Source organism: Blennius ocellaris, assembly GCF_963422515.1.
Source record: "Blennius ocellaris genome assembly, chromosome: 19".
NCBI classification, from domain to species: Eukaryota; Metazoa; Chordata; class Actinopteri; order Blenniiformes; family Blenniidae; genus Blennius; species Blennius ocellaris.
In genome coordinates this window covers 16,846,184-16,872,592 of record NC_137668.1, presented here as the reverse complement: position 1 = coordinate 16,872,592, position 26,409 = coordinate 16,846,184, and the positions used below count along the sequence as shown (strand labels likewise).

General features: G+C 40.6%; 1 protein-coding gene across 1 annotated transcript in view; it reads left to right on the top strand.

Moving 5' to 3' along the window:
- Positions 1-26,409, top strand: part of ptprn2 (protein tyrosine phosphatase receptor type N2) — a gene marked incomplete at both ends in the record, with an annotated part of 139,756 nt that overhangs the window by 27,734 nt on the left and 85,613 nt on the right. Inside the window, 7 exons of the mRNA XM_080515360.1 lie at positions 7,510-7,766; positions 11,507-11,963; positions 12,161-12,448; positions 12,718-12,758; positions 13,235-13,662; positions 18,404-18,490; positions 25,375-25,454. Coding sequence (XP_080371486.1) covers positions 7,510-7,766; positions 11,507-11,963; positions 12,161-12,448; positions 12,718-12,758; positions 13,235-13,662; positions 18,404-18,490; positions 25,375-25,454 — 1,638 coding nt within the window. The remainder of the gene's footprint in view (positions 1-7,509; positions 7,767-11,506; positions 11,964-12,160; positions 12,449-12,717; positions 12,759-13,234; positions 13,663-18,403; positions 18,491-25,374; positions 25,455-26,409) is intronic.

The following is a 26,409-nucleotide window of genomic DNA, read 5'->3' as shown; positions in this document are numbered from 1 at the left end:
CATCCTCTCCGAGACACGGAGCATTATCTTTGGATGACTCCACAATGCACTGTTAATGCTCAGTGGCACGTTACTCTTATCAGCTCAACAGCAATTGAAGTGTCATCTTTGAGATGTAGGGGAACCCCCCCCCCCCCAACTCAGACGGTGTTATAGAGACCATTGTACTGTAACCAAAATTGAAGAGACGAAGGCGAGTTGGGGGCGGCAGGGAGGAACATCAATGGAATCGATTCACAATCCTCTTTATCTTGCATCAGAGCAGGTAGAAATCACACAATCTCTGCTCACTGCACAACACCAATGTCATTCAGATCAATAGAAATTGACCCCTGTACAAAAGGGCTCGGCTTGTCTGGATGTGTCCCCGATGGCAGACCGCATTGTCTGGTATTAAATTTTCACCACAATACCTTTTGAATGCAAGGCGCTGTCACGCAGCGGCAAATGACTTTTATATTACACAAGCAAGTTTAGTATTCAGTCTGTGTCTACACGGTTCATAGCCAGGCTGCTGTCACAAGGCTCTGTGTGTGTGTGTGTGTGTGTGTGTGTGTGTGTGTGTGTGTGTGTGTGTGTGTGTGTGTGTGTGTGTGTGTGTGTGTGTGTGTGTGTGTGTGTGTGTGTGTGTGTGTGTGTGTGCGTGAACATGCACACAGCAGCTAATTCAGTAACTGCAGTCATTTCAGTTTGACGTACCATATATGAAAATCATGGAGTATTGAATTGGCCCTTTACTAGGCTCCGCCTCCCAAAGTGGAACCGTCCAATCATTGCTTAGCAACGGTAACTAGGCACAGGACGTCTGTCAGTCTGCGGATGCTGAAGTACTGCTTTTATGGACACAGTGACAATGAAACTGTGTTTTTGTCTGTTTTTTTCTTTATGTCCTTTGCAAGTAGTAAAAACAGAAATGGAGGAAGCAGAAGGATTCAGTTTTTTTGCATCAATACCTGTCATCTTTTCTGGGAAAAATACCAACATCAGGAACTCAACGTTCGCTTTTACAGACTGTATCTCAAAAATGAAAGATATATTTCTCATCAAGTCTACAAAAGTAAAAGCTTTTGCTGTTTTTTCCCCCAAATACATTTCTAAATGATTCAAAATCCACACGCATGTAGTCAGCTTGTATTTTTTTCTATTTTATGTCTTCTTCTTTTTCTTCTATTTTTTAGTTAGCTTTTTTCTTTATTGTGTATTTGCTTTTTATTTTAACATTATTGTTACTGTTTGCAACTTTGTTATAAATCTATATAGGCATAAAATCTATTCTTTAATTAGAAAAAAAACTGATCAAAAAACATTAAAATACAAACAAAAATAATGAATGAATGAATGAAGGAAATAAATGATGAAAAAGTACTATAAACTTTTTTTCATAATTAGTCATTTACAAAAGTCCAAACATCTATTTGTATGGTCCTCACACTCAAGTTGTGTAAAGTCTCACAAATTTGTGACTTTTTGATTATTTTGCAGTTGACTGAGATATTTTAACGTAAGGGTATACTATCATAATATTATCAGCTTATTTTTGTTGAGTGCCTTTTAAGTCAAATTGGGTTTGTTGTTGTAATGCCTTGAGATTCAAAGATCAGAATTTTTTTATAATTTTTTTAAAGATTAAATGTTTTGACAAATCCATGTGTACAATTTATTTAGTTGAATGAATGACTACAGCCTGTACAGATCACTACTCCATCACAGGGCAAACAGAGAAACACATTCACATTCTCCTGTGGGGTCCAATTTATGGTCACCAATTAGCTTCAAATACATGTTTTTGGACTGTGGGATGAAAGTGGAGAGATACAGGTACAACATGTCGAACATGAAAACTCCTCACAGGAATGTCCAGGACCACGAGAGCACAAAGCAGTTCTGGAGGCACGTCAGATTATAATCAGCCAGTTATTGTCATAAGGTAGAAAAAACATCTGATAATGTAGCTTTCATATAGGCAATGCAGAGAGGATAGCATTTGAGTGAAGTGCCCATAGTTGCTTAAGCTCAGTAACACATTAAAATCAAACCAATAAAAACAACGTACATTTTAAAATAAAAAAAAGTGTCTGAAACGAAAAAAGAATAAAAAGAAAACATATTCAAATGTATTCATGACCTGTACTTGCACCAGTGTCAACTTTTTATACAAATACTCAGAGAGAATTCAATTACTGAAGTAGATTTTTGTGGGGTTTTTGTAATCAGGTTCTGATAAACTGTCAAAGATTTAAAACATCTCTTTGGTCTATTTGGCAGGTTCATATCTTATCAACAACATATATGGATCTCGGCAGTACCTTGATATTTGATCATATTTGATCACCTTTTGGTTTCAGTGACAGCAGCAACAACAACACATCGATTACGTTTTTCAATTACACTCTAGACGAATCAAAAATTAAAATGTGTAAAATCCTGAGAGATTGTTTTCAGGGCCGGTTTCAACATATTTTGGGAGGTTCAGGGGTCATTTGGAAAATGGTGTGACGATGTTTTTACTTCAGCCGTGGCAGCAGGGACAGAAACGATCAACAGGTCCATCATTGTTCTCTGCTTTGGTAGATCGATTGCAGACTTGTGCACACAAATGGTCCTGCTTCTGGAACTGTTTCACTCCATGAAATGTGTTTTATTGGTTTGTGCAGAATGCCAATTAAAAAGGTGTATAGGTTATGTTTGATATGGTACTTTATAAAAACATGTCATTTGTGGGTTTTTAAAAAAAAAAATGTTTATTGTACTCGTGTTTGGAATCTCATAACAAACTACTTGAAAATGCGAAGCTGTCACAAATATTGCTCGACTCCAGTACAAACGATGGACAAACACATCCTGCATCTTCAAATATTTCCGTTGATGGTGTTGATCTTCTGCTCAGTATCCGTGCGGTCGGGATCCGTACTCTGAGCATCAGGAAGAATCATGTCAGGATGTAGCAGCCGTGTCATTGATGGACCGTGTTAAGCTACAGTAACCTGCAGTTGATTGACCTCCTGACCCCGCGAGAAGCAGCAGACACTCTCATAGTGCAGTCAAGTCAAGTACGATGATGCGTTTTGACATTTGCATTAGCTCCATTGACAGGAGTCGTCAGTCAGGGAGAGTCAGTGACCATAAACTGACATCCTCCGCCTGTGGTGCTACTGAAACGACACGTTACTCAGGGTCCTACTCCGCTTCAAACATGTTGTCTCTGACAGGCGAGCAACAAAAGCTATTGTTGTTTTCCTGCTCCGTCTGTTCCCTCACAACCTTACTCGAGAGCGCTGCAAGAAGACGGATCGCATGCTGACATGACGGGCGAAAGCTTGGCTTGGTTTGAGGGAAACGAGGGAGCTTTATAGAACGATCCAGTGTGACTCCACGTCTGTGTGCCGGCCAGATCATTTCTGCCCTGAGCAAAATTACTCCCTTGTCCCCGCATACAAACTTGTATAGTTTCAGGGTTGCTGCTGTTTCTCTGTCAACTAAGTCGAGGTTTTAACTAGATAAAAAATGGGGAAAACGACTAGAAAAGAAATATTAGCTCTGTTTATTCCGGCTCTTAATCTATTAACATCCTGAAGCTTTTGCCTTCAAGAAAATGAGGTGGAAGTATATCTTGGGATGTTATTGTGATAACTGCATTTGCTTCATCACAGTGTCTCTGGCTCACGCTCTGCAGGAATAAAATCCAAATGCTTCAAGTTAATTGATCCAGCGAAGTGCTCAAATGCCATTTATTTCTGACATAGCCGACATGTTGCATGATGTTTCGTGATGGGTTTTTTTGAGAGGAAATGCCTCCAACTCCCCACCTCGCCGTTTTAAAGTTACTCTTACAGAAAAAAATCTTTAAAATATACTCCCATGAAAAGTATCACTTATGCACAGAATAAAGCAACATGCAAAAACAAGACCGTTACCACTCATTTCCACAAATGTCTAAACCGCAGTTGCGTAAATTGATCACACCAAAATCGATGTTTACAATCAAATTGAAATTTGTAGCCATCAAACTGTGTTTATGTTTCTCTAACTGACATCATCTCCGTGCGAATCGTGATCTTGCCAGATCATGTATACAAAAGGGCTCAAGATGTCAACAAACCGGTGGAAGTTGCACAAAATTTAAATGGTGGAATTACATGTTTGTTTTAGTGTAACTGACATTTATTTCAGAAAGGTGTCCACTTGACAACGTATTACAGATGAACAACAACAACTAAAATGGGGTCCTTAATGTTTTCATTTTTCCCGAGTGGATTCTGGTAGACTAACTTGAAAACTTCAGTCTGATCAAGCACTGCAGAATTGCCGGCTCTGTAGCTCCGACTAGTGGCGGGCTGCTGCATGACAGTTAAGCAGGTTTGAATAAAATTGTAATTCTACAAACGTCCTTTGTTTTCATACTGTCAGAGTAAAACACATTAGCATTAAACTGTCAGTATAGTTTTTAAATCTGGGTGTGGCCAGTGATTTAAATTGTGTATGATTATCCAAGTAGGGATTTGTAGTTGAACGCTGGTCGACTGAATGTTTTTTTTTCACATTAGTAGAATATTATTATTATTATTAGTAGTAGTAGAAGTAGTTATATTATTGTTGACAGTTTTCCATGCTAGTTACGCAGATGCATTGAAACTTATTTGACTTGTTGCTTTTATCATTTTGATCAATTCGCTTCAGCAAATGTGTTCTTTAATGAATGAATTAAAAGTTTAAAATTTCTCATTTTTGATTAATTAAATGGAAAATGGCAAACCTGGGACCCCAAGAGATTTTCTGCTGCTGTACCCCACTGATACTCCTTGGCCCCCCTGAGGTGTCCCACTGTTCTACAGATACCGAATATTTGAGGCTAATTTAGGTGAAGTTGTGAAAAAAGATGATGATTGATAGGATCGTTTAAAAAAACCCAGAAGAAATCACTTTTTTTTAATCTCAAAATGAAACTCACAGGAGATGAATTATACATATCACAAATGGCTCTAATAAATGTATTTGCATTCCGGCTCCTGCCTCACCCATTGTGCTGTTGGTTTAATTTATGTGTCAAATTTAGAGTGACACATTTCATTTGGACTAATTAGGTGAAACTTGCTGCTAAATTATTCACGCTCTTTTCTATTAATGCCTTTAAAATCAGTTGGTGGACAGAAGTAAAGGAAAGGGGAAAATCTGCATTTCAAAAAACACCAGATGAAACAACAAGACGTGTAGACAGGATCCCATCTAATAGGCTTTGAATATTTAGGAGGCCCCCTCGCTGCTGCTCTCTCTGTCACATAGAAAACAGACAGGAGGCCAACAGAAATATCTCGCTTGTTTGAAAGCTGTTGCACTAATGGCGAGGCGCTAATTAACTGAGGCATTTGCCTGAGACGGGATGCTATCCTTAACAGGCAAAAAGCGGCAGCACTTGATGATGGAACCTGCTCTTGCTCTGGACTTGCAGATGAATTTGCATGACATTTAGCTCCTCAGTGCCAGGATAATCAGCTGAGAGGTTGATTGAGAGGAATCCAACCGTAAAGGCCCCGCCACTTTTCTCTCTGACTTCTTCTTTTCCCCAAAATGGCTCATTTTGATTCTGTAATTTGCGCCGGCGTAGCCTTTCCCTCAAGTGTGCCTGTCGCAGACACACAGAACGTAGTATGTATGGAAATGAGCGCATCCCCCCGGAGACAGAGGGGGGATAGAGGTGTCACAGTCAATGAAGCTGGCCTCATCCTGTTGTGGCACCATCACACGTTCACTGTGAACCCACTTAAACCAGCTGCAGCAGGCCACAGGCACGATATGGATCCTTCAGGGTTGGAGCCAGACCTGCTCGCCCCCTTGGCTGCTGCTGATGATGGCGTAAATGATCATCGCCATGGTAATATATAGCATGCGTACACAACGTTGGGTAAGCCATGGGTAGTTAACTGTCATTGTTGTATGGATGGATGGCCGAGCTGCGTTCCAGAACAGTGACAACATACGCTGCTTTGTGCTCCATTCAGCACTGCCAAGAATGACTGGAGGCATCTGTAGCTGCTCTGCATTGCTCAGATCCTCATCTGGTGCTTATGAATATCTATGAGAATATCTAGTGTCTAAGGGTGAGAAATCAGGCTAATGAAGACATTCTGCAGCATTGATACTTTCATTTCTCCACATATTTCTACCCAGGCTGTTGATTTATTGATAATAAACCCGTCCGCATCATTAAAATCTGCATTGTTTCTTTAGATGAGTCCGGTGAAAGGTTGGGGCGTGTAGCAGTTTGGAATCTGAACCCAAAGAATCTGAACCACAGCTTAATTACATGTTTCTCATTAAAAAATTATTCTGCACTGGAATGAAAACCTCATCAGCGAGGATCTTGGCTCTTTTAAAGAACTATACTATCGTTGGTAGTTCTATGCTCTTTGCCGTTGGAATCCTGAGCCTCTTGGCTCATTGGGAACTGGGCCATGTTTTGGGTAACTTTTTTTTTTTTTTTTTTGCTTGGGTAGCTCCATCTGGTCCTGGCACCACCGTGCTTTGCCCCTGCCCAGGAGTTCTGCATCCCAACTATGTGTTGGCAATTAGCAGAGATGTTGGCACGGAGTCAGGCCACAGTGTGACATTCTCCCCGGGCTTGTTGACTGGCTGTGGCGTGTGTGTGTGTGTGTGCGCAGGTTTTTGTATACATCTGTCTTTACGTATGTGTGTGCGCGCACGCACATGTGTCCGGCTTCCTCTTTACTGTCATTCTTTACACTCATACTTCCTGTTTGGTTTTCTCGGTTTTGCTGAGAAAACTACATTTACACTCATAATATAACATTTCTGCTGTTATTAACTGTCCACTAGAGACTTTGACGTGATATTTTTCTTTGCTCTTTTGTCTTGATTTATTTAACTTTCAAGATGAGCACATACTGACCACACACACTGTAAATCGACTGCCATTGTGTTATGTGTTGTCTTATATCCGCTCGGATTTCAGATCCAGAAATCTCAAGCTTTTTTTATGAGATGAAATCAGGACAAAAACAAGTATTGACTCAGCAGAACGTTCATCAACAGCAACATAAATAATTGATGAATTTAAATGGTTAAATACTCTCCGTCTACAGCTTTTAATTTCTAAATGCTGAACATGAAGAAGTACTTCACAAGCTTATGAGCATTTTGGACAATTTTATGGCATTTTATATTATGAACAATTAGTTGTTTCAGCTTCATAATTTTTGTGTCAATCAAAACAATTTACATTTCTCATCTTTGCTCATTTTCTCTGATTTCTGCTTGATGTGAACAGTTGTTTTATACTTTGTAGCATACTGTCTGATACAGTTCTTACACATTTGTTTTATTTTTTGGCCGCAGCGTTTCTCATTATGGGGTATGAATTTGATACTGAAGAATTGTTTTGTAGTGTTTAATTTGTTGAAGAGAACAAGTCCAAATGATTTCGCAGAAATCCCTGCATTGCATCGGTCCTTTTTGCTGACTTTGTGTTTCGTCAATCTGACCTCTTTGTTTCAGGTCTAACGTGGCAGGACGACATCACACAGCAGGCCATCTTTCGAGAGCTCTCCAAATTGAGGAGCACCCCCCTCAAATATCAGGCCACGGCTCCGAGCCCGCTGACTGCCTATGGCAGCTCCAGAGACAGACAAGCGAGGCCTGTTCACGGCGAGCTGAGCAGAAACCTCCAGCAGTACCTGACGGGGCTGGGCTTCCTGCCGCACGCCGAGGAGGATGGACACCCGGGGTTCCAGAGGGAGGGAGCCAAAGTTGAGGTGAGAACTCACGAACTGGAAAACTGACCGCAACAAGTGGCAAAAACACACAAAATCTGCATGTGTGATGTATTGTGATTCTAATAGGGCATTTAAAAGACAATTGCCGCAATTGGATGGTCACTGATTTGCCTGATTGAATTCTTTTGAGTGAGACACCATATTGTCCGCTGAATGAAGTGATTAGATTGATATGTGGTTTTATATGCAGCAGTTATTTTAATCAGTCAATCCCATGATGCTTTGCAGTGTGAGGTTGGCTGTGACCCATGCACAATGATTCCACATTCAGCTTCACCTTGAAGCCTGCCAGTATTCTAGATGGAGGTCGATTATTGAAGCTTTTTGTGTTTCTTCTGAAAATACAACACCAAAGGAACATTGTAGTTGATCAGAATATGATCAGGAAGGAAAAGGGATGAGCTGTGTTGTCTCCTGTATCTACCAGTTTGTTTGGTTTGTTTTTTCCTCAATGAATCAAGTGATGCCTGGGGACATTAAGTAACAGACATGCACACAAAGCTTCAACAGTAGAAAGCCATGTATGTGGACAGTGATAATTTTGACAAAGCTCCTCCGATGGGATAATCATTTTAATCAAATAGGTTCACATAGTGTTTACATGGTTAGAGCTGTGTTTAGTCTGATTACTAACAGTCCTTGTTTCATGATTCTATCCTGTTGTGGAAAACAGAAGAAGGTCTGGATCTTTGTGTTCAATAACTGTCTTAGGAGGTTTCTGAACTTTTATAGAAGTGAAATACTAAATATTAAAATTTCTCCTGACAGCTTAGATGGAGCATTTGGGTTGAGCTCTCTGGGCAGAAATAGTGCCTTATATCACCCAAGTCAACAAGAAAATGTGTTTTCTTTGAATAAATTACGGAAGGGCCTCTTCCTTTTCCTTTTGACGAGGAGTCAATAACTGGGCTCGCCCTCTCGTCCCTGCTTCGCTTTTGTTTCTCGCTTTCTGTCTTCTCCTCCTCTCCTGCTGAGCAGAGACCATTTTTACACAAAGATCCTCCATCACCTCTTTACATTATTCAGCCCTCATATTTCGGGTGGAACCCCAGCTTTGTGCGAAATGTGCTCAGCATCCTTCATTGGCAAGCAGCGTCCTGCTGCTGTGTCAGTGCAGCCATAATGCAAAGTTGAAGAGTTCAAGACCTTCCTTATTGATGAAATGAAGCCCTTTGTTGCGTAGTGTGATGGAAAAAGGCAAACATGGTTAGCTTGAATGGCAGCGCACCCCTGTCTTGCTGTGCTAATGCTATTATGGCCTCTCAGTATGCCTGGCTCAGAAAGATTGACATTTTCTCTATATACATTTGAAGGACAGAAAATGGCACTGGGGGAGATAGCGAGCATGAGTGCAGCAGAGACATGGATAATAATGCTGTTCAGTGGATTGAATGCACTGTATGTTGGAGTGCAGTGTGGGCTCATTTGATTCAAATGAGAAGAATGAATCCTCCTCCTCCTCAAGCAGAGAGGAAATGCCCAAATTACGCATTTTTGTGCTATTATTAATATCTAATGCAATGGCAAGTGGCTAAAAGGCTTCTAAATACCTGCCTGCCAGCACATCTAAAGGTAAATGCATAATTCATCATGTGTCAAATATAAAAACTCATATGACTAACTTTAAGATCAGATGAGTCACTTTTTTTTTTCCTTTTTAGATAAGGGATTGCTGCTACTTCTCTGGCAGAAAGGGATATGCTTTTAAAGTTTGTTGTGTGTTGTGGAAATGCATGAAATTACACTTTGAGTGACACTATCTCATCTTCGATTTCCATAATGCAATTTCCAAGGGCAGTTGTCTTTGATCTGGAATCCTTATTCATATCCTGCCCCATCTCATCGAGCCCAGGTTGCTTCTCTTTTTATACTAAAGCCTGTCACAACAATGCTGACCCAGTACAACCCATGTAAAGTTCTCATGGGGGTGAAAAAAAGAAACCTTTCCGAATGGAATTAGGATTTATCATATGAATGTTATTACTTTTTACTTAAAAATGAATAAACGAGTCTTGCACAAGTAAAATTAATCTGATCAGAGTCTTATAGATCAGATTGCTAGTCACAAATTGCAGATTAAGATTTTAATATGAAGAAGTACATTCTTGCAGGTAATGGTAGCATTTCTGCATGTCAACTACCAATATTTGCAAGCAAATTTGCAGGGAAAACAAGGCAAAGTAAAATATGCAATAAGTACAAGTTAGCAATGGCACATAGTGCATGTATTTCAATATTACCACGAGCACATTTTCACTCATAGGAAGCCCTAACAAAGGTAACAGCTGCAGAGGGTTAAACCAATGCGCATACTCGGGTGATCCATTATCACTGACAGTCTCTGATTTTCGGGGACAGTTCTCTAGGTAAAGCCACCCCTGGGAAATGTCCCTGATTTTGATGTTGAATAGAGGGGAAAAACAAAAGTTGCACTCAAACTCTTTATTATTGCAGCCAGTTAAACTACCACGCTGATGTTGCTGATGTAGATTCTATGAACAACTTATACAGACATAACCCTGAATATTGAGCCAATCAGCATTTTTTTGTTAGTTTTTTTTTTTTTTTTTTTATGATTTCATGGACATGTATGGCTGAGAATAACAAGTTACAAGCACCAAACACATGGACATCAGTTCATAATAAGTTTTCTCGCACACACACGCGCACATGCACACAGTTAAGTGAACCATTTTCAAAAAATAGATAAATTGAGCTCTTTCATTTATCACAGTGGCAATGAGCAGATCAACATCAGGTCAATCGAGTTCGAATCATGAACATGGACAAAATATTTGAGAATAATACTGTTATGGGGTTGCGTGTGAAGAGAAGGCCAGCGTCATTCACCAAGTAGTACAAATATTACGGTGATGAGGAAGCATTGTTCAGATTGATATGAGAGATTCCTGCTGTATTACAATAGTCTCATCTGACATTTACTGATGAATGAAAAGGTCGTGAGATCTGAATCATCCACATTTCAAGTCATTGAAATAATTGTGTTGTGGGGTGATGTCTGGGCACACATTTCAAAGGACCATGGTGTTTGTTACATTTAAAAAGATAGAATCTGTGAATTTCATTTAAAAAGCAAAACTAAAAGAAAAAACAAAACAAAAAAACACCTTTCTATTGAACTTTATGACAGGCAAACACTTGTGGATATATGAACAGTTATTATTCAACAAATCCATGTGAGCCAGCATTGCTATACAATTGGATATATACAACACAGGATGCAGAGAAATGCATTACCAAAAAGCATATGTGAGTGTCTGCAGGTGGATTCTTCTTGCACTCCCACCTATTTGTCTGGAATAAACACACAAAGATAACAAGTTTGCGGAAAATACTGGTTTAAGTCAAGCAGCTGGAACAAAGCCGTTTCAAAAATGGCTTTGTTCTACATTGTGGAAGTTTAACCTCTGATGGGAGAATAGGAGCTCAAAGTCCTTGTTTGGGGGTCAGATACATTGCTGAGACTTGACTTTGCTATCCTGCTGTGAAAAGATTCAAGGTTAAGAGGTTTGAGGTCAAGAAGTGTAAAGATTTAATGAGGTTACATAGACTTGAACGTTTGATTTAGTTTTAATAACTGTGAACTAAAAGTCCTCTGGATTACCTTTTACTATACAGAAACCACTCCGGTGAGGAAAAGGAAGGTCTGACACATTCACAGAGCACTAAATGTGGTTTCTGGGTTTATTCTGTAGCAGAATGAAGACATCAAATCTGATGGTCATTCAGAATCCAATCGGCCAAAACCCCAGACGGGCTGGAAAGAGACCACCGTCTACAGCCTTCAGAAGGGAGCTGGCCAGCCTCCAATCACCAAAGTCTTTACTCAGAGTGGAGAGGGCAGGCACCCCAAGCTCACTACAACCTCCTCCAGCCAGGACCCAGGACGGAGCAAGCTCCTCTCCAGCCATCTGGCACAGCTTCTCGCTGCAGCGCCCGGCCCTCAGCAAGGCACCCTGGGTGGGGAGGCGGCGGGGCCCAAAGGAAAGCTCCACTACCTCAGCTACACGCGGCCGGCTCCGAGCGATCATGCAGAGCTGCAGACCCACGCTGTCTTTGGATCCAAACCCCAAAGGCCTGATCTGGACAAACTGCTGCTCAAAGCTGGCTCAAACCGACTCACTGCTGCAAAACAGCCTCTTAGTGTTATGGATGGTAAGACCAGCTCTGTGTTTATTACTTGTTATGAACATTCCGTGCTCGTGGTGATATTTATGCACCATGGAAGCCTTCTTTTTTTTTTTTTTTTTGTAATTTGTTGTTTTACACTTTTGGAAATGTGCCATTTCTGTTGTAGTTTCAGTACAATGTAATCTGTTTTTCGGGCTCTCGTTCCCTCTCTTTCTGTCCAGAACGATTCATCCAGAATGTGGTGAATCAGCTAGGGAGGCACCGCATCCACATGGAGGCTTTGATGGGCAAAGACCTGGACCAGCTGGCCGGGGTCATCACAGGAGCTGTGCATCAGGCGCATGACGAGAGGCCTGCACTTGGGGCCCGTCCAGGACCAGGAGCCACCGACTCCAGGGGCGGCGTGAATGGCAACAGGGAGCCACTGGCAGAAATGCATCTGCATCAAGACCAAGACCTGAAATCAAATAAGGAGCAGATTCCAAACACACTGGAAATGAAACAGCAAGGTAGGTGTTTCTACTGCGAGACGAAATTCAAATTGGCAGCTACATGTGTTTATTTTATGTGCCGTAGATGTGATAATATATAGAACTGGAAGTTTAGAAATGCTTTAATGAAGCCTCGTTTATGTATTTCTCACGCAGTGTGCTGCCAAATGTTTTTTGGAGTCTATGATTTTGAGTCATAACAGTTTTATTTTTTTTACATTTGCTAAATACAAAAGAAAACTTCAGTTTTCACACAATCTGCTCACATACATTGTGTTTGTTTCCAGGCCAGCAAAGAGACGACGCAAACAAAGAGCCCATTGACAAGGTGAATTTAAAATTACTCTGCTCAAGCAACAAATTGGTTTCTCTGGGAGCCAGACATGTCCAAACTTAGGCTTTATTCACTTTTGAATGCTACTTCAAATGGGGGTGATTTGAAAGTTGCACAGACTACAATTTAATGTTGAATTATGAGACTTGAAAGAAAAGTCATAACTGGGGAATCATAGAAAACTCCCTGACATGCTTTCTAACTGGTGTAGTCACAGAATAGTTTGAATTAATTATTTTGCACAGTGCAGTGCATTTTGGTGAAAATATTGGGAATTATCATAATAAAGCTACTCAATGCAATGTTTGATCATCTGTTATTGAAAATCGTGTTTTTTCATACCTTTCCTATAATGAAGAGTTTTAAGAAGGGTCTCGTCTGAGCGTAAATAAAATCTCTTCTATAAGTAATATTGAGGTTACCTCTTTACGTCCATAATCTAAAGAGAGACCCTCCTTGATTCAAAACAGCACGCAGCCTTCTTCTCCAAGCTGCTGGCTTACCTTGACATGCAGCCCTTTGGCGAAGCTCCAGAGGTCAACGGTGGACCACCGGCCTCCTCCCAGAAAATGGTTGGACTGGAGAACGTCCAGAGCCGGACGACACAGGACCGAGTCCCCGTCCCCCACCGCTGGTTGGAGAAGCCTGCGGCTGCCGCTCCTGCAAAGGAAGGCTCCACCCTGCGGCTGACCGGCGGGGCCGAGGGGCCCGAAGCACAGGTGGACTCTGAGATTGAGAGGTGGATGCAGGGGGCTCGGGGACCAGCAGGCAGGAAGCAGCAGGAAGAGCCTCAGAAGAAGGACATGAAAGTCAAAACGCAGCTGGTTCATGTGGGAGTGAAGGAGTTTTCCAGCAGAGGGAAGGACAGACACTTTGGCTACATCATCACGGGCTCAGAGTGAGTATGAGTCATACACACAGCTTTAGACGCCACAACGATCCGATCATTTCGTACCATTTTGTGTCTTTATATGGTATGTAAAATGGACTCACCGTCCAAATTTTACACATTTTATATATTACCATCGTACATACAAAGTGAGCGATGATCATAATTGTAGTATCCGATAATGTATCAATGGCCAATAATACTATCCCTGCCAATATTGTGTTGATTGACGATATTTTAAATGCATCAAAGCCAACGATGTAATGAATTATTTGAGTGTGTAATATAATAATACTTGGTTAATAATGTAATTACTAGTCTTTAAATCTATTTATTTATTTCAATAGCCTGTAAAAGTCATTTGAAATCCGAATGACTGCAGACAATGACACATAAATATGTCTGCATTGGAAATTTGACTGTATTTTTTTACAGTTTTCTTATCAAAAATAGGTGATTTGGATGGCATAGTTATTTATCATGCAGTTCTCTTTCTCTCTCAGTAATGGTCATATGTTTTCGCTTTGCTGTTTCATGACATTATTTGGTAAGTTATTGGTTCTATTGCATATGAAATACCCCACATTGTAGTGTTATCGGTTATTGTTACATTATTGGTGGCACCAAACATGAATGATTGAAGTCATTATATTTTGTTACTTGTTCTGTGTTTGTGTTGTTTGATCTGTGTTCTCCCTTCCTGTTGAATATTTATTTACAAGTCCATCTCAGAGACAGACGCTGTGATTTGAGACGTTGTGTGGCTCCATGTTTTCTCTGTTGTAGAAGGAAATAAGCATCACATCAAGTCTCAGTAAGAAAGAGACATGCTGTGGCAGCAGGGCTTGGTAAATTACACTTGAATGTCAGCGAATTGCTTTTTTTTTCTTCTTTCTTTGTAATGGCTTGTGTGTGCTTGTAAAAGTAGATACTAATACATACTACATGGATATATTTATGAATATTTTACAGGATATACATTTGTTAGCTGCACACACTTGTGATATTAACCTCTTGTCCCAACACACCTGCAATATCATCTGTTTGTACGAGACATGGTGATTGAATTCTTGATTTATAGAGTTAATACTGGTTGTATGATTTGCAGCAATGTTCACCATTATATTGGTAATCATTTCTAATACTCTGTACCTGGTTAGTAACTGATGGGCATTGTTGGGGACAGTAAATCAGAAAGAAATGTACAATTAGATTTATGCATTTGATCAAAATGAAGTGTAACATGAACGACTTGGCGAAAGTTGGCAAAAGAGCGGGAATGATGGACTAAAACGTTCTTCAAATAAAGAAAGTTTTTAGACATTATTGACATTTCAGTGCTACTAACAAAAAAAACCTCTACTTATAACATATATGATATATTTACACATCTGCCTTAACATAATTACAAATATGTTCTTCCACCACAACATGTTGTACTTTCTAACCCAAAAAGACTTCCTATGACAGGCAGGCAGAATAAAAAAGTACTCCATTTCAGTAGTACTGCAGTTATTGAAAGACTTCAGTGGAAATACAGAGGCTGTGTTTTTACTCGAATAAAGTCTAAACTACAGGTTTTGAAAGGCGATCACATATTTTCTTTATTAGATGTTCTTCTGAAAAAAAATAAAAATACCAATTCAACTTCTTCAAGTAAAAGTTCTGAACTACAATGAACGTATTTCACAAAATGATATTGTAAATGAAGAAGGGCTGATAAGCTGGGTCAAGGAATAGTTGGCACAGGTTTCTGTCACTGTTCAGTGGCCATCATCTACACAAAGGGTTCAGCAGTTTGTAGATCACAGGTGTCAAACTCATTTTTGTTCTGGGACTAAATACAGCCAAATTTTATTAACCTCTTAAAATAATGACCTTCGTCATTTTTCAAGTCTTGGAGAAATAACAACCTGATGAAAAAAATATTTTTTACTATATTGGCCAAAGCTTTGATGACATGATCTGTTCAGCCAGGATCATTAAGAGCTGGCTCAGGGGAAAACATTATTACTTCAACAAGGTGATCATTATTTGATTTCAAGTGTGTTGGAACAGCATATTAATTTCAAGTGTGTTGGAACGGCATATTAATCTATGAATGAAGCAAAGTAGTAAGAGAACGTTCAGAAAATTTAAATCAATATTTATTTTTTTTTATAAAAACCTTGAAATTTACAAAGAATAATAAAGACACTTTTACCATTTTCTATCATTTTAAGTGATACCAATTCTTCCAAATAAAATGAAATGTTGAAAATACATTCTGTTTTAAACTAAAAATGTTAGTTCCTTACGCTTGCAATAAGGAAGGAAGTGGTTATGTTTGGTACTCTGAGTAAAACAGTAAAAACAACTAAACAGAAATAGCAGTTAATACTATAAAATTTAAGTTTATGTTTTATTTTCACACTCAGATCATCTTTTTTGGCCTGAATAGACACATGGTTAACCAACTTTGCCACTCCAACTGCAGAGGCTTCATATTACTGTTTGTTTGTTTGTTTGTTTTTCTCCCCCACCAGTTGTCAGCCACGCTGCTGGACCTGTTTCAAGGCTGTCTCATTTTACACACCTTAATACTCAGCATATGTCTGCTTTGCTCACTTACTTAAAACTGTCTTAAAGAGATGCCGTTTGTGCCGAAGCCACCCACAGATGCATGTTTTTATGTAAAAGGATACAGTAGTTTGAAATCCTTCGTGTGTGCTGCACCTGATTACAATACCAGGGATGATAAATCCCTCAGCGTGTGGGTATCACTGTGCTGTATTACAGCTTTAATGATGATACTTTGTCAGTAAGGGTAGCCAAGTTCTCCCTCTCTCTCCTTCTCCCTTACATCTCGCTCAGCTCGGGCTCTGCAAAGATAAGTTCCTATCGACTGTCTCTTCGCCCCTGGCCCTTTCTCAAATCCCTTTATGGCCTTATCAAGTCCGGTGTCAGTGAGTCGTCCTTCACCTGTTCAACACGCAGGCTCATAAAGGTCCGATGGGTGCAATCTGTGTCACCTTATTGCCACAGAAATAGGACTCGCAGATTAAGATGTAAACAGACAATATAGGTGAGTATGTGCCAGGGGGAAGAAGCAGGTCACCTTCTGAGTGAAATATCTTCACCCCGTCCCCGCCGTCTATTCTCAGCCCGCCGAGCGGACACCTATAGTGGGCCTACAGAGGGGTCTCTGCATCAGCTGCAGACCTCATGATTGCACAGTTGTTATCCCGAGCTTCTTCGCACCCTGCCGTGAGGCTACGCAAACCTGCTTATCTGACAGCTCCTGACATTGTGGTGCTGGTAGTGGGGGGGTTTGGGGAATAGGGAGAAGGTGGGGTGGCTACGTGTAGAGGGGGAAGTGGAAAAGGTATGGATAGGAGGGAAAAAGAAACAAGAGAAGAAACCCAAGGGGAAAAGTGCTAGCATCAACAACCAAGTCACTCCTGTAGCTCTCCAGTTGCTAGAATTACCGCAGAGGGATGCAAACGTGTCTGGAATTGCTTCGGTGAATCTTTAACTTTCAAAACCCCTCAAAAAGTGGGGAGGGAGAGAGAGAGAGAGAGCGAGAGAGAGAGAGACAGAAAAGAACCTCCCACTCTCTCAAAGGTGGAGTGAATCATCCATGCTTGCAGGGCTCACCAGTCTGTGTTCTGTTAGAGAGAAGCTGCTGTAATGTGGTGTCACATGCAGGCTGAACAAACTATTTCAGTATAATTCTGACTTGAATATTTCCAAAACACCCATTCACGACAATGCTGAATAAATGAGAAAAAAAAAAAGAGTCACATATACAGTAAACGATGATGCATCCAATACCCAGTGCTGCATGAAATTGTTTCCCACTTTATCCCACATTTGTCTGCGAGGCAGTGCTAACAAAATTTAAACAATGTCTCATTATGATCCATGACTTTTTGGCGTGTGTCACCTTGCAGTCACTTGGCAGTCTCAGTGATTCCAGGTTAAGCCGTCAACAATAAAGTAGCTCTCCAAGTGTGTTTGTGTGGATGCCCTTCTCATTTCCTCCATGCAACGCGCTGGCCGGCAGATTGCCTTTGTTTGGTCTATTTCCTTGGCGATTTACTCTCTGAGTGAGAGAGCAGCCGTGGACTGAGCTGAGATGAGGCATGGCTTTATCAGACCACCATTACACTTCACCTCCATTCCATTTGCACCTTATTATTCTCATCTCGCCGTGAGGGCGCGTGCGTGCCTGTGTATTTGTGTACCCTCTGTTATCATGTTTTACTTTGAGCGTGTGTGCACGCGGGAGAAAGAAAGCCAATGTGGGTGAAGAAGAAGCAGAACAAGAAAGATGAGAAAGGGGAAAGGGAGAGAGAGGAGCGTCCATATGATACAGCCATTACACCTCATGCAGGTTCCATTTGCACCTTATTGTTTGTCTCATTGCTGGGGGAAAAAAAAGCAGGTGATTTACCAAGCCTGAAGAGGCAGCTGATCCCTTTTCCCTTGGCACAGTGCTCTGTGTGTTTGTTTGCGTTCGTGCATGGGTACGTGCGTGTGCGTGCGTGTGTGTTTGTGTCTGTCTATGGGTGTGCAAATGTGTGCAGTACATCTATTCAGACAGCCATAGCTTTTGCTTGTGTGCAATGACCCATTTGTGGGTATGAATTGTGGCAGTATCTCCCTAAAAAATAGCATTTTAACGGCTGAGCGGTTGCCTGTACATTGCATTGGTATGGACCTCAGAATGTGACGCCTTGCTGTGTTTGTGTGTGTGATTCTCCCCCAGCTCCCTCACCAGCAACCAAGCCTCGGACCTGATGGAGCATCTGACCCAGAGAGTGAACCTCCACGCCGCAGACCTCACCCAGCTCTCGTACGTGCAGACACAAACACCGCACGTTGTCACCAATCATGGCCCGTGCCTCAGTTTACAAGCTATACATCCAATAGAGGATAATTGGCCTCATTTGAAACGGTTTTGTTTTGCGCCTATGAGCTCGGGGGAACAGAGTGAAGGTTGTCCAGCCGCTGCAAGGATTGTTTGTGTGAAAATGCTGTGCCACACTGCCAGAGAATGTAGGCGTTTGTTGTTTTTCTGACCTTTTAGAGGGTTTGACTTCTCACAGGGAGAGAAATCAGGCCTAATTACCTCCAGACACATACTGATGTCTCCATTGTATTCAAAACACTGCCTCGCCACTTTTGTCACTGCACGCCTTGTCAGAAAGAGAGCAGTCAAGCCATCAAACGATTTTTAGTTGGAGGCAAAGAGAGAAAGGGAAACAACAGTGGATCGAGAGCGGGAGATAGAGAAAGTAGTCCAGCAGGAGGCGGTTACTTTATTAATGAGCAGATGAACTGTCCTTGAACCCAGGCTGTTTTGTGCTTGTACCATGGTTCTGCTGTACATTTGGTGTCAGACCATGTAGGAGGCAGAGGAGATGTGTTCGCCTAAGATCTGACAAGTCTTTCAAGACGCTCCTGCAGGAGAAGTGAAGTCTGGGTGGTTCAGTTACACCCGCAGCATACGAACACACCAAAGCCGGCGCACTGCAGTGTGCGGCAACACTGCAACTGTAGATACAGAGTGTTCTGGCTCAGATAATAGTCACACAGAGGGAAGACTGTCAGGCTGTTCCGTATCTACTGTTCAGCAGTGGAAATGCACACAGTGACCTCGAAGTAAATGCAACCAAGGAGGCAGTCTGATCTCTGTCTCTAAAAATCGAGCCTCCACATTGGGTTTTTTGATGAGCCAGAACACCAACATGCCTCATCATGTCAGCAGTGACTTAGTTAATCTTGTTATTACACCTGTTATTTCATGTCACAGGCAATCTCCTGATACACACCCATATAGAGAAGAAATGGAAAAAAAACCATGAGTAATACTTTCAGTGTCTGTTGGATAAGGCATTATGAGAACATTCGTAAGGTATCATAATGCTGCCATAATACATCATAAAACAGGTAATAAATGTTCATAATTACATGTGATAACTTACACCAAGGTTGGTAAAGGTCACTGATGGTGGATATAATGTGACATAATCTCATTGTTCATATTATTTAATACCTATAGGACATATGTAGAAGAATCTGAAATATTTTGCATCTTATAATCACAAAATAATCAAAACGCCTGTAAAATATTGTAAGAAAACAAATGCAAAAACCTGTGATATAAATATATTTTATTAACAGCAATAGCATGACTTTCTAGGCTTCATATGAGCTGTCAACATTCACCCATCCAAATAAAAATAGCTCTTACACTTGAAGGCATGTTCTTTACATAAAGATAGGAATACATTTTTAAAACAAAGTCATTAAGTGTTTCACATCAAAGAAGAGCAGGTTCATTTGTTCCAGCAGATTTCAAGAGATCATATGTAATTTCAAACAACATGACATGGTTTTAAATGGGAGACTAAAACAGTAGCTAGAAAGAGCACAGTTTGAAATGTGCGTTTCAAAAGTTGTGTTTTCAAGAGATTTAACAGAAGACATGAATGTGACTTGCTCGATATGACTTGTTTATACACTACTTTAATCATTTCTGCATAATAGCTGGAGTCATGGGGAAAATGCTTTACTGAATTATGATTCACGTTATCAATGTTCAAATAAAATTTTTGTGAAATAACAGCGAGTGCTACACATTTCCCAGTGTTATTTGTGGAGGAATGAGTTCTGTGCTGTTAGATTTTTATATGCAGTTTACATGTTTGTCTCTTTCACTCTGTTCAGTCACCACATAGTAAAAGACACTAACAAAACAGTTTCCAACACATCGTTCTCATGAAACCAGGTCAAAAGAATGCAGAACCTTATTTATACTCTTGATTTCACTCAATGGTTTCATCCTTAGTTGATCACCTGAAAAACAATCTGAAATTGCTGTCAATTCCAATGAGCATGCAACTTTACATGCAATACTCAAGTAAATCAGAACAACCGGAGCCTCAGCTGAAATCGGCTCCAGTACACTGCCATCTTAAGTTGGATAAAGCACTATAAAAAATGAATGGATGGATCTCTAGGCACAACAAAAAAGTAATTTTTTTTACTAAATGTCAACTGCGTAGGTTTCAAGTCAACATTTCACCATTAGTCTTATACAACACAGTCCCTTCACCAATAAGATTTCAGCAACACACAGTGACTTGTTTTGAGACATGTTCAGAAAGCATTACTGTTGTTCCATGCAGAGTTTTACACGGAGGCTTGTTATGTTAAACATAATGAGATGTTTTGAAAACGAGAGGACAGATGAACCCAGTAACAAAACAAATATATTCAGTAAGATCTGGAATTTTGCCTTTGTGATAATAAGAAAAAGAAATACACAAAACACACATTTTCCTTTGGAGACACATGGGACATAAATGTGTTTCGTGTGTTGTCATATTCTAAATAAGCAGACTGAATGCATTGTGACCTGCAGAAATGCACAGAAAAAAAGTGAAATATTGTGCATCCAGTTCCACAGGGAATACCACACACATATCAGCAGTGACCATGGAGAGAAACACACACACGTGGCCTCAGGTGCTGTCGGGTTAATCAATATTCTTACAGTGCCGAAACAATCAGTTTTTTTCTTATTGTTCAGTAACACTGAGTTAATTAAGCGCCATTCTTATTATGAACCACCAAAACTAACTATGCATTGTGATTCTTCAGTTTACATGCAATCGAAGACAAAGAAACTGAATAGACGTTTTCTTTTGAAAATGTTCTCAAAATTGTAGTGTGTGTAAAGGTGTAAGGCAGTGGTCAAATTCGACTCGTAAGATGACATTGGAAAGGTATTAATAAGACTTACATTTTTCCTGAAATGTAAAGTAATTTTATATATTGTTTTAATCGGAATTGGATAATGATTAGTTTCAGTTAAGTCACTTATATCTTAAGGTTAATAAGGCAGTGTGACATCATCATACATATGCTTGAAATAAATGTCACACCCGATAGTGATGTGATTCTGAGAAGAGGACAAACACAAAAAATATACTGTTTGTCAAACTTGTTTATCACTGTTTTTTTTTTTTTTTTGTCCCGTTCTTACAAAGTAATGAAAGCTCATTCATGTAGAAATAGCCAAGGCGAAGGACATGACGCAAGCAATTGTGCTTCTTGCTGTGCGGCCTCGACAGGTGAGGGTTTGGAAGCGGCCGCCAGAATGTGAGAGGCAGAGCTGGGTCAGAGCACGCCGCCCGGCGCCGGGATCGCTCTGATGAGTCGATAGGAGGCGAGCACAAGAGACACTCCAACATGACAGCAGGCAGGCTGAGGAAACTTTCAGGCAGAGCATCGAGTACAGGAGGGAAGGTTTTTCTTTTTTTTTTTGGGTGCCGTTAAGATTTCCAGACAGCCGGTGCAATGATGATTGAGTTGACTGCTGCAGTAATCAGCACAAAATATTCCCTTTTCACTCCAAATTTGAAATAGTAGTTGTGGGTGATGACAGCCTGTATAGAAAATGTGCCTTTTTTTTTTTTCTTTCCCCAGATGACGTAAGTGTTCTGCTCATCAGAAACACTAGGGGGAGTGGGACACACACTCACAAATCCTTCCTCACACACACACACACACACACACACACACACACACACACACACACACACACACACACACACACACCCACGCACACACACACACACACACCCACACACACACACACACACACACACACACACACACACACACACACACACACACTCACACACACACACACCAATATCCCGCCAAGCAGCCTACACATACACACTCATCGTGTCCCACCAGCAGAGCTAATATGAAGTCCGAGCTCACACATCCGATAACACAGGAGGACAGAGTGAAGTCCTCAAGATAACTTATCTATCTTTACTTCATCTGTGTGTGCATGCACGTGTGCACGTGTGCACGTGCACGTGCGTGTGTGTGCGTGTGTGTGTGTGTGTGTGTGTGTGTGTGTGTGTGTGTGTGTGTGTGTGTGTGTGTGTGTGTGTGGCTTCAGTAAGAGGAAATCATGTCGGTTCAATTTGAGATGCATCGAGATCCCGGGCTGGACTCCTTCAGCCGAGGAGTACTAAAGATTGTGGAAACATTGACATTTACGAGAGCAAACACAGTCCAGGTGAAGGACGCATTTCTGTCAGACCTGTGTGTGTGATCATGTCTACAAATGCACCGGTGCATGGTTGGGTCCGCCTGTCTGGCAGTATTGGCTCATATATATTGCTGCTGGCTGAGCGACTGTGGCTGCGTCTGCGGCATGCTGCTTGATGACGAGCGGCTCGGGGTCACGGCACTCCGAGACTCACATGAATCTCCCTTGCTGGCGTACAGTCTGTCGGGGAATTGCGCTGAAATCCTAGCAGCTCTTTCCAGGACATAACAGTTCAGCCACGATGACGTACTGGAGTGTGTCAGGGCTTAAAACTGGCAGGAAAAAAAAACAGAGTCTCAGGCCGCCATGTGCTTTCACAGTTATTAATCATCAGCTGTCAATAAACTATCGACTGAATATTCCTACATCCACTCATTGATTAGTTACTGTGTCTGTTATCTATATCTGGGAACTAGCGGTAACAAGCAAAACAAACAAAATAGTATCTCTACAATCAATGGTGGAGAAACAACCTTAAAATTTCTAGATTTAAATAATGATATATCTGATACATATATATAATGATAGAGCTGCTCGCTTTAACAAATGTAAAATAAATTCTGTAGTATTCTATCACCAATCTATTAGAATACAAATAAAAAAACTTGCATCAGTAGTGAATCTGTTGGAGGAAGGGATGTTTTGACCCTTTGGGGAATACTTTGATTCACAGCTTTTCAAGGCAAATTGAGTTGCAAAACCACTATTAACAATTAGTAATCTTAGTTTAGCTTAAGACTAGCTTTACTCTGTGGAATTTAATAAAATCACATGTTTAAAGGGAGTTAACATTGTTATTATAGAGTATTATAGCAGACTGTAGCTTGGATGGAGTCACTGTTGGTCCAACAGGGTTATTTCCTGTTCATTAGTCTCGGCAGAGATATTCATCTCATGTCTGTACCTTTGTACTGAATATGACTATTTATAACCATCTTTACCATAAAGGAACCTATGAAGCTCTCATTTGAAGAATGTGTTTTTATTCTGTATTGTTGTAATTAAACAGTAAAGTTACTTGAATGATATGCAACAATCTTCACTGAATATATTTGTGATGGACGTTCAAGTGAGTAACAATAGAAATAGACTTTTCACTCGAGGAGGAACACCTTGAAGTTCTTCAAAATACAAAACCAAGAAGAAATACATTTTAAAATGAGCAGATTTTATTTAAGTTTAAATGAACTTCCTCACCATACTGAAAGATTATTTACACCCTTTAAGTAAAAAATCTTATTTACACTGAATATAACTCTGGAAATACTGGAACATAACCACATTTAAATTCTTTAATCATTTTATTTGATCGTTTGTTTACTCAGGTCAAGCGTTTATCATCAGCATCTCAGGCGTCTTTGTTTTAAATGTAATTTTCTTTTTTAACATCTGAAGAAAGTGATCTAATTTCTGTGTTTTACCATTGCCATATTTCCCGCTGACTTTTTACAGTCGAGGTCTTAATCATTTGTTGTGGGTGACGAGCTTTTCCGTTGCCTTGTTGATCCCTGTTTATTTCTTTGTGGTAGCTGTTAAAAATGGCTTCTTTTCAGCTTCTCATGTTTTCATTTGGGATGTTAGGAGGTTACACCAGACACGTGTATTTATTTTTTTTTATTCTTCTCTTTTTTTCATTACACTGTTTTTCTTTTCCCAGACGATTTCTGGGAGTTCTTAGAGAATCTTCCGGGGTTGTTCAATTTTATTTCATTGCCAACCTCAGAGACCTTCAACATTTACTCTGCTCAAGGGAAAGAAGTGTGTGGCTGACTCCTGACCAGATGGAGCAGAGAGGGAGCAGGCAGGTTACTGTAGGTGAAAACAAACACAAGATGCTCAGCTGAGGTCTGTACTTTGCTCAAATTCAAACTAAAAAAAGCGAAAATCATAATTTCTCTATTTTCGCAATGCATATTTATAATTTGCATAATATCCCTATTATACTTATTATTTGGAAACCTATATCTCGTACATGTATGTGGGAGTGTTTGCAGCAGCTCACATGGGATTTTATGAAGTTTTTTCAACAACACTGTTCACATTAACCATGTGTTAAATCACTTAGTATGTATTTTAAATAGTGGTTGTTGTATTTAAGCTTAAGTCTAAAGCTTGGTAAGACTGAGCATACATACAAATATCAACAGAGGTTTTAATTTCAAACTTGTGAGTTTAATTTGATATGGAATTATGAGGTGTGCTATGTTAGCTTAAAAAAAAGCACTGGTAAGAAAAGTGTTTACTTCAACATTTGACTTTACGTGAACTAAAATAAATCATTCTATATGCTAGTGAATGGAATACTGTGATGGGTCATGCACAGTTCAGTTTGAAGTATTCTACCAAATACATACATACTGAAGTTGTATTTTCTAACTTTCACACAATCTCAATATCTAATTATGTGTTTATTGCCTACTAATTCCTGCTAGTATATTCACCTTGTTTTGTCTCTATGCTGAGCTCACACAATAAATGATTCTTTGTCTCTCCTCATTATGCTTTTTTAATTTACCAGTGCCGGTAGTGGCTTGTAGTAAAACGGTGAACCTCTTCAAAGCAGCTGTTCATTTTGCTTCTCTTCTGTTGTTTGTCTGCAGCATCCTTGGTCCTGCACTCACATTCAGGGTCGGCCCGAACCCGAAGAACACAACAACTGCAGACGTAGTTCAAATTGCAGGTAAGAGCCGTCTATATCTTTTTTTCACATCACCTTCACACAATCCTCTCATTGACAGCTGTCATTGCAATTCCTCTCATTTTCACTTGCCAGAGCACTCCGTCGGTGTCTGGGATCAGTAAATGAGAGCACAGATTAGTCTCTCCAGATACAGTAGATCTGCTGGTGTTCACCGTGTTCAGACGAGCCCCTGTCTCTAAGATTATCAACACTGCGTGATGACAGATGACCAGCAGTTACGGAGATGATGAGCCTCGCGTCACACACCATACACAGTGCACAGGACAGTATATTGGGTCTCCTGTTACGTCCAAGAGGCTGACAGGTTGAAACAGGTTTTGGACCAGCCAATCAGTCAGAGTGTCTACTTCTGTGTGCGAGTGTGCCTGCATGTATGCACTTGTTTGATGTAGACTGATGGAGAGCTGTCACCCACAGAAAGGAGGCTGTCAGTATGCGCTGCCTCCGCTCCCCTGTTTATTGTCTGCCCTGCGATCGGACTGACGCTGGCGTTTGTGTGTGTGTGTGTGTGTGTGTGTGTGTGTGTGTGTGTGTGTGTGTGTGTGTGTGTGTGTGTGTGTGTGTGTGTGTGTGTGTGTGTGTGTGTGTGTGTGTGTGTGTGTGTGTGTGTGTGTGTGTGTGTGTGTGTGTGTGTGTGTGTGTGTGTGTGTGTGTGTGTGTGTGTGTGTGTGTGCGCGTGTGTCGATGTCCTTGGGTTTGGTCTGAAATGACTTTGAGAAGCACATATACTCCCAACAGTCAATATCATCTGATATCACTCCACTGGAATCAACATGGTGGTGTTGTTATTGGCAGAAATGTGTTGCTGTTCCAGTTTTTTTTTTTTTCTTTCTTTCTCTATATGATGACGTTTTTGTTTGATTCGCTCTAGTTTCCATCCAGAAATTGAGCGGGTAACAACTAATGAGAGAGGATTCACCATAAGAAAGGCAGG